The sequence below is a fragment of the Brassica rapa genome, chromosome A02 (genome assembly GCF_000309985.2).
Source record: "Brassica rapa cultivar Chiifu-401-42 chromosome A02, CAAS_Brap_v3.01, whole genome shotgun sequence".
Taxonomy (NCBI): Eukaryota; Viridiplantae; Streptophyta; class Magnoliopsida; order Brassicales; family Brassicaceae; genus Brassica; species Brassica rapa.
In genome coordinates, this window is record NC_024796.2 from 17,910,986 (window position 1) to 17,919,559 (window position 8,574).

The 8,574-nt window shown below is 33.8% G+C and overlaps 2 protein-coding genes across 3 annotated transcripts; both read left to right on the plus strand.

Moving 5' to 3' along the window:
• The first annotated feature begins 2,282 nt into the window (after positions 1-2,282).
• On the plus strand, positions 2,283-2,988 carry LOC103853544. Its single transcript, XM_009130449.3, has one exon. It carries the CDS (start codon positions 2,356-2,358, stop codon positions 2,728-2,730), a length of 375 nt encoding a protein of 124 aa, XP_009128697.1. The 5' UTR covers positions 2,283-2,355; the 3' UTR covers positions 2,731-2,988.
• A 2,372-nt stretch (positions 2,989-5,360) lies between these two features.
• LOC103853545 (DUF724 domain-containing protein 10) lies at positions 5,361-8,369 on the plus strand. Of its 2 annotated transcripts, none has more exons than XM_009130450.3 (5): positions 5,361-6,344; positions 6,428-6,910; positions 7,082-7,174; positions 7,253-7,393; positions 7,467-8,369. In XM_009130450.3, exons 1-5 carry the CDS (start codon positions 5,889-5,891, stop codon positions 8,079-8,081), a joined length of 1,788 nt encoding a protein of 595 aa, XP_009128698.1. In that variant the 5' UTR covers positions 5,361-5,888; the 3' UTR covers positions 8,082-8,369. The 2 variants fall into 2 exon arrangements, with proteins under 2 accessions (XP_009128698.1, XP_009128699.1); XM_009130451.3 differs by having other exon boundaries at positions 5,363-6,344; positions 6,440-6,910.
• The last annotated feature ends 205 nt before the right edge of the window (positions 8,370-8,574 follow it).

Below are 8,574 nucleotides of genomic sequence, written 5' to 3' on the forward strand. Positions count from 1 at the left end.
GAAACCGATTTATATTTGACCCGAAAGCCCGAATGCCCAAATCTAACCTTTCATTATATTTTTGTGCATTTTATAAAAGTTACATTTATTCAGTTGGTGAAACTTAAGATTTATTTGAGAGATTTTTGGCTAATTTAATATTATAGATTTGTAGGTTTTTTGTTGAGCAGTAAAAAAAAAGATTTGCTGGGGTTTTGATAATTTTAAACTTATCTTAAATACTAATTGTTATTTATCAATAAAATAAAATTAACATAATATATAATTTTTAAACTTATCTTAATTATGAAGTTAACAAGACATATTTAGAGAAGAGTATAATAAACTCTACGTGATATTATATTTTAGTGAACCAAATTTATGTGGTCGTATATATATGGTATAATCTTTTCGTTTACAAAAAGATATATGTCCAATAAATAAAAGTTTTGACTAAATGATTGTTAGAGAAATTTAAGGTAACACTAGATTATGACCTGCGCTTAAAAAGCGTGGGTTTGTTTTTGAAATTAAATAATTGTTTTAAATGAATTTCTATAAGATAGTGTATAAGTTTGAGCATACTTATCCAGAACATCGAATCAAACTGTACCAAATAAAAAAAAACAAAACAAAAATTGGACTGAATTTCATAAATAACCAAGCAGATAATATATGCTTGTAACCAGAAAATTGAAACCGAACTAAGAACCAAATGGGTTTCTGAATTTTAAAATACAAATTATATACTTACATATATTAATTATATTTAATTTATAAATGACCAAATACCCTAACAATACTATTTATAAATCAAATTACCCGGAAAAACAAATTATCCGAATATTTTTTATTCAAAATGTTTAAATTATCATTATTTATCCGAACAATCCAAATTACTTGATATGTAAACTGAAAACCCTCAAATTATCTGATCCAAACCCGTGATCGAACGCTAAACCCGGTGACCGTATATAATCCAAACTAACTTATGTTCTTCTATGAGAGGTTTTACCAATTGGTATGTTTTACAATTTTTGGATATAATGAAAATCTATTAACTAAAAATACGATAAAATCCAAAAATCTGTTATTAACTTGTGATCCGACACCTTTGAATTTTCGTATCAAATAATTACATTGTATTTATGCTATGTATTTTAATTTATAAGTTTTGTGACGATCAATACTATTATAGTTTTAAAGGTTTTAACGTAGATTATTTATTTTTTTGGCTTAGAAGCATACATTGGGCTTATTTTATCTATTAATTAAATTAAATTTGTAATTAAATACTATTCAAATTCATGTTCACATGAGTAATTCACTTTTTCTTAATTTTATAATCAATATATATATATATATATATAACTGACATATCGCAGAACAACTTTTGCATATGGTAAGTATAATAATAATACGGAAGAAAGTGAATATCTCAAGGTGGAAAAATGATATGTGATTAAAATATATTTAATTTGTTTAATTATAACTTCCAGTTAATTATAGAAGAAAATATAGGGTACAAAATATTGATTGATATTGCATGATTATAGTTAGATTAACTATTAAATGGCCAAACAGTTAAATATTAAATAATAATAAATATAAATAGTTCCAATAACTTTTTTAATTAGATTTATTAAAACTTTTTCCCTTTTAATGGTAATGATACTGTTTGTTTAAATCAAAATAATATCAAAATATTATTAGTTAACAAAACGGTCTAAACAATGGGGGTGATTGGTTAAGCTTTATCTCCCTACTTTAGCTTTATTTATTTTTAAATTACTAAATTTTACCATGTTATAGCTTTAGCTTTACTTTTAAAAATTAAAGTCTACATCAAGTTTTTATTTAGTTTTATCAATCATGCTTTAGCTTTATTTTTAAAGATACAGCAAAAAAAAATAAAGCAAAACTTTTTTTTATGTATTTTAGGCAAAAATCATACATCGTCTTTTTATAGACTGTAGAATCTGCAAATGAAAAACAAAATATCTATAATATCAAATAAATTATATAATCATAATAAAAACTTTTATAAATATTTTAATTTTGAATTTGAGTGTTTTAAAATTATTAAGATATTTAAATATCACATTTTTAATTACAATAAATTTTGATAATTTATTAAAAAATATTAATATAAATTATTTTAATTGATATAAAATAATAATTTTATATATATACAACACATATTTCATATATTTTATTTTAAAATATCTACAGCTTAACATCTACAGTTAAACATCTACAACTAAACTTTTAAAACTACAGTCGAACCAATCATCACCAATATTTTTTAAGTAGATTTATTTAAACTCTTTTACCTTGCTATTATTTCACAACACCTTTATAATATTTTGAAACCTTATGAAATATCATAAATGGAAATGGTCTAACATTTCTCCCGCATCGTCAATAAATCCCCAGTCTCCTCCTTCTCTTCGATTCAAATCCCTACGCAAAGGTCCCGATCTTCCGAAGATTCAGTCGAATCGAGAAGCCATGGATAACAGCAGTAGCATCAACTCCACCTCCTCTAACCTGAGCACGGCTTCCCTGGAAAAGCTCGATCAGGCGGCGAGCTGGGTCAGCACAACCCTCATATCCGCCTTCTTCGCCTCCCTCGAGCGTTGCGCCTGCGTCAATCTATCGACCTCCGATGATGATGACGACGACAACGAGGAATCCCACAATCGTCCTCTTGCTCTCTCCGCCGCTCCTCAACCTGACGACATCGTTTAGATCTGGGATGCATGATGCTCACCACTTTTGATTGTATATGCCAGATTCCATGCTTGTTTTTTTTTTTTCATTTTTGTCCTAATGTCTCTGTATAAACTGATTATGCTTGCCTCTGAAAGGATTATTTAGTTTTGGATTTGGAATCTGAATTTTTGTAGAGTTTCTTTGTATGAGAATGACTGTGCTGAAGAACAATTCGTCTGTTTTCTAATTGTTTGTTGAAATTCTGATGTTGTTTCACGCATAATCTGGTTTTATCTTCCTAGGTGGTCTCTTTTTGAGTTAATAAGGATTTTAGGAGTAGCATGCTTATAGATTTGTATGTACATTGTCTTGTAAGAATGCAAGTGTTCATTTGCTTCTTAGCTTCCTATTGGTGTATATACGAGCGGTCGTTAAACTTGATCTGACTTTTAAGTCTAGGGCCTCTCCATCCCCACTCCATAATTTACTCCAAAAATGGAGTGGAAAATGGAGTATGAACAAAAAATAAAAAAATTTCCATTTATGGAGTAATCACTTTTTTGTTTCTTCACTACTTTATTTTTTATTCCATTTTGCAGTAAATTATGGAGTGGAGATGGAGATGCTCTTAGCTACTAAGAATGCAGTTTTCTTTTCTATTTCGCCTTGTTAAAGAAAAAGCATGCTTTTTAGGTAGATTGTTTTGGTGCTGCTTGGTTTTCCATTGATGAGTTGCAATGAGATTTACACTCATCGTTCCAATTGCTAAAGCAAAAGTTGCTATGTTGAACGCACGATTAATGACTCTGAGGACCACATTAGATTGTCTTTTAGCCTTACCTCTGCATTTATTTCTCTTTGTTCCCCGCCTGTGAAGTGTCTATCGAGTTGCCTTAGCTGTGTTTTTTTTAGGTGAGGTGATGATCATCTGTCTTAGGATCTTTGAAAAAAAAGAAGACTCGCTGATGTTGATGTATATTTAATGTTTTGTCATCTTAGCATGAGCTTTTCTCAATCTCTTCTAAATTGAGATTTGAGGTTGTGTTAAAAAATTGGCATAACGATTTTCAACAAAGCCTGCTATACCAAGTACAATCAGTTGTAGGGTTCGGCCTTTTGAAAAAAGAAGTATCCAAGTATTCATTACTCTGTTTCTTTTTTGGATTTACTTGTCAAGGATTGCTAAAGAAGAATAAGAATTTGCTTTTGATTGGCGTAAACAATGTATAAGAAAGATATTGGGAAGTTCCTTTGACGGTACGTGTGAGAAAAGTAAATTCCAGAGAGGAATGAATATCACTTGAAATTTGATATGTTGATGATTATCGTGTAGTTCCAGTTTCAACTCTTATTTATTTTATTATTATTACTATTCAATCTACACAATAAGATTGTGATGAAGCAATTTAAGATGCGTAAAAGTTTGAGTTTATTTGATTCACTTTACTTTGACCAGTGATGTCAATATGGACTCAGTGATGAAGCAATTTTAGATGTGTAAAAGTTTGAGTTTATTTGATTCACTTTACTCTGACTAGTGATGTGGATAAGAACATCTTCTTTGCGTTAAGAGCATCAGAGAGTTCCTTTAAGGCCTCAGCTATTTTTTCAGTCGTAGCATTATCGTTCGAATATAAACCCTCGATCTTCTCTTTTAGATCCTACACAAGTTTTTCAAAATTCAAGTTGTGCCATCTATTCCACTGGCTTAAGCCTCTGCGGCAGGTCGAAATATGTCGAAATATGCTCCATGTTATTTGAGTCAGGAGGGAGATATGAACACTTCCATCCGTCAAGAATGACTTTCCCTAGTTCCTCACTATCCAACTTCCTTTTATCAAGTTTAAAGTTTGTTTCTTTTTTGTTGGTTTAGTGAGAATATCTAGTAGGACCGGACAATGATCTGATCCCCATAACCACATGTACATGACAACAGAATGATGAAACTTTCCATCCCAGTTTTCATTTCCAACAGCTCTGTCTAATCGGCATCTAACAACTGTTCTTCCTGCTCGTTTTCCTACACAGAATAATATATTCTCAGTAAATGAAAACTCCAACATACCATAGTCTTTTAGCATCTGTTTCAATGGCAAACGAGCTATCAACGCATCGTCTGCCTTCTTCCTTTTCATTATGATCAGTGATTTCATTAAACTCTCCAATCATAAACCAATGTCAAGTTTCGTGTCGTTGAGAAACGCGTAAGATGTTCCCAAACTTGATCTCTACATTCTAACACATGGTCACCATAAAAAACGTCATAAAGACTTTATTCCATCAATGACTGCCTCAACGTTAATCATTCTGTTGTTGTTTGAAAAAAAAATCATTTATTTAAAATTCATCTATAGAAAACAAAGCTAAACATTTGTTGAAGCCAAGTGGCTTAACAATAAACAAACGATCAAATCCTAAGTCGGCCTGAATGTTTTGCAATAGGAGCCTGTTGTACTTCGTCTCATAAAGAATTATAAGTCATGGGCAATGCTTTTGTCACATTTCCATAAGGCATCGAACTGTGAGATCGTTCCTAATCCTTCGAAAATTCCAACTGAATATCAGATTAAAGCCCTACTTGGTTTTGCCCCTGTTCAAAAATTCGGGTGCCTAGCCGTCTAGGCGCCCGTCTAATCGCTGATCGGACATAAGCCGCCGTGACTTTATCGTACTCTGACCAAAAAATTGCCAGCCAGTTAGTCGGTTCAATAACCCGATTAATCGGCCAATTTAGCAATTAGTCGGCCCAATATTAAGTTAATCAGTCTGACTAAAAAAATTAGCAAACTATGAAGATATTTTTAGGCCTACTAAAAAGTTCAAATACTTAACTAAGTTTCTACTATGAAAGAGATTATATATAGATTACAATTTCACATATTTTTCCCTCATTTTGAGAAGTCGACTTATTTGTTTAATTACGCATATATTGATATATACATATATAAATATAATAAAAGTACAAAAATAAGTTTTAATTAATTCTTAGTTAATTTCTCGATTTCTTGGCAACTCGCTAGGTCCGGGTTTATAGTCTCAGTCTGACTACCACCTAGGGTAGTTGGGTCTTACTGGTCTTTTACTTATCTCTTGGGTTTTAGAGTTTCTTCCAATCTGAGTATTTCTACAAGAAAAAAAGAGAAGGTTCAATTTATTCTTTTGCTGTGGCCCTGTGAGTGAGTGAGTAATCAAGTATGAGGTCTCTACCTAGCGAAAGACTATCCTTGATGGAAGGTTGTCAAGTGGAAATCTCTTACACAAATAATCGCTTCAAAAAAGTGTGGTACAGTGCCACTATCGAGTTAGAACGGCAAACCAAACCCAAATCCAGATTCCGACAACGCTGTGTCCGTGTGCTTAAGGATGACTCGTTGGCTCCTCTTACCGTTTTCACCCACAAAGCCTCGTTTCGTCCCATTCCGACCGATCGCTACGAAGATCGGGTCGAGATAAAGGAAGGCTCCATCGTGGACGCTGATCATAAAGATGAGTGGTGGGTTGGTCTTGTTGTCAAACAGGTTGGAGATGACAAGTTTCTGGTGTTGTTCGATACACCATCTGATATTGTTCTGTTTAAGAGAGAGCAGTTGAGGGTACATCTCGACTGGGTTGATGAGACATGGTGGGTCTTACCTGGACGAAGTGTACAGGTAAAAAACTGAATCTTTGTCTTAAATTGTTACTTGGTTTGGTTGTCAAAGCATAATGCTGTCTCTATTAACTTCACTGTTAGTTCTTGAGGCAGTTGCATGAGAAGCCTATGTTTATATCTGGAGCAATGGTGGAAGTGAGTGATAAGATAGATAAAGGAGAAGTCGTCTGGGTTCCTGCAATAATCATTAAAGAGATTGTTGATGATGAGGATGAGGATGAGGAAGAAAAAGAGGAGGAAGAGGAGGAGGAAGAAGAGGATGAGAAGAAATACTTCGTCAAGGTTTGTGTTAATCCCTCGAGCTTTGAGGGTATCAAGAAAAGACCCAACAAAGAGGTTGACATGCGTAGTATTAGGCCTAGACCGCCTCCTTTTTCGGCTGAGGAGCTTAAGTTGGTGGACTATATAGAGGTGTTCCATGGAACATCATGGCGTCAAGGGCGAGTGATTGGGAGAGTGTTTCGTGGACGGTGTAAAGTGCTTTTAGAGGCTACAAACAAGTTGTTGAGCTTCAAAATCTCGGACATTAGACCTTCCAAAGTGTGGGAAGACGGCGTATGGAAGGTATTATACACTTTGTTTCAGTCTGTACTAAATTTGTTGTCAGTGACTAATCTGCCTTTGCAAGACTTTTATATAAATGACACTGCCGTTTCAGCTTTACAACTTCAGCAAACATCTTCATCTTCTGTATTTATTTTTATCTTCTTTTTTTATCAATGTATTATGTTGCAGCCAAGGGAATCGCCTTCGACTCAAGGGTCGGTAGATGAGATGAGTGATTCTAGTAGTACATTCTCTCCAGCATCTAACAGTCCACGAGAGAATGTAAAGTTAATACTTCACATTCTTCATCATCTTTTGTATCTTTTATCTTCTTATTTTGATTTTTGATCTCTGTTGCAGCCGATGGAATCGCCTTTAACTCAAGGATTGGTAGATGAGATAAGTGATTCTGGTAATACATTCTCTCCAGTATCTAACAGTCCACCTGTAACTCCATCTCCGAGCATAAGTGCAACACCATTGATGCAAACACGAGAGAATGTAAAGTTAATCCTCCACTTTCTTGGTAGTTTGTTAGCTGATGGCTTATTATTCTTCTTTAACTCTTATGCAGGGAACTAGGGAAGATAACAATCGGAAGAGGAAGAGAGAAGAAAAGCTTAGTTCTGTTGAGGAAACTGAAGCAAGGGATATAACAATGGTTTTGCCCTTTGAGAAGAAGTTGCCGATTTGGAAGACAGTTGAATCAATGGAGGTATTTAAAACATTCCCACAGAGTCCTCATTTCACTCCATTGTTGGAGATTAGAGAAGACGCTCGTGAAATGTCTGCGGTGGGTATGTTGCTAACCTTCTCTGGATTACTTGAGGAAGTCAAATCTCTGAAACTCAACAATCCCATAAGCTCACTAAATAGCCTCAGTGATTCCTTTACCGAGTTAGAGAAGCATGGGTTCGATGTAAAAGTACCTATGTTGCGGATTAGTAAGCTGTTGTCTCTCATAGATAGGCAAGCAAAGAAGATGGAGGAACTTGAAGATTGCGAGAAAGTGACTGCAGAGAAAGAGAGCACCAAGGTTGAGAACGAACGCAAGATTCTGGAGCTGCAAAAGCTGAATGAAGAGGCAGACAAAGAGATAGCACAGAGTAAGTCATGTGAAGCAACGATTGGCCAACAGCTTGACGATGTGAAGCTTCAGTTTCACACAACTGCGTCTGCTCCATGGTAAAATGTTATATGACCTCCCAGCTAAGCTCTGTATTGCAGATAAGAAAAAGCTATAGATTATATGTAATTAGAAAGACTTAGTTGGCCTTTGTAGCCTTACGGATGAATGATGTTTTTAACGCGACAAATCAAAGACTACTGCCTTATGATTTTGATACCTTGTCTCAAGAAACGAGGTTGTAAGAACTGGTTTACTTTGTACCAATGCTTTAATCTTCTCAGGGCAGACTGATTCTCTTGTTCGGTACATATTTTGTATAATTATTGGGAACGAGTGTTTTGCCAGACATAAGCATTTTATAATTCTTTATTAATACATGCATTAGTAATTAAAAGACTATAATGATCAATTTATTATTTATGCTTTCATTCGAAAATTCTTATGTATTATAATATTTATTGAAAATTTCTTTGCACACTATATTCATTATCAATAAATAAATATTAGAAATCACTCAATATTCTCTAGGGCTGGGCAAATAAACCAAATCCGA

Coding starts and splice junctions, on each gene's coding strand:
- LOC103853544 (XM_009130449.3), top strand. CDS start 2,356: ATGAAATATCATAAATGGAAATGGTCTAACATTTCTCCCGCATCGTCA.
- LOC103853545 (XM_009130450.3), top strand. CDS start 5,889: ATGAGGTCTCTACCTAGCGAAAGACTATCCTTGATGGAAGGTTGTCAA. Junction 6,911..7,081: donor GGGAAGACGGCGTATGGAAG/GTATTATACACT, acceptor ATTATGTTGCAG/CCAAGGGAATCGCCTTCGAC. Junction 7,394..7,466: donor TGATGCAAACACGAGAGAAT/GTAAAGTTAATC, acceptor ACTCTTATGCAG/GGAACTAGGGAAGATAACAA.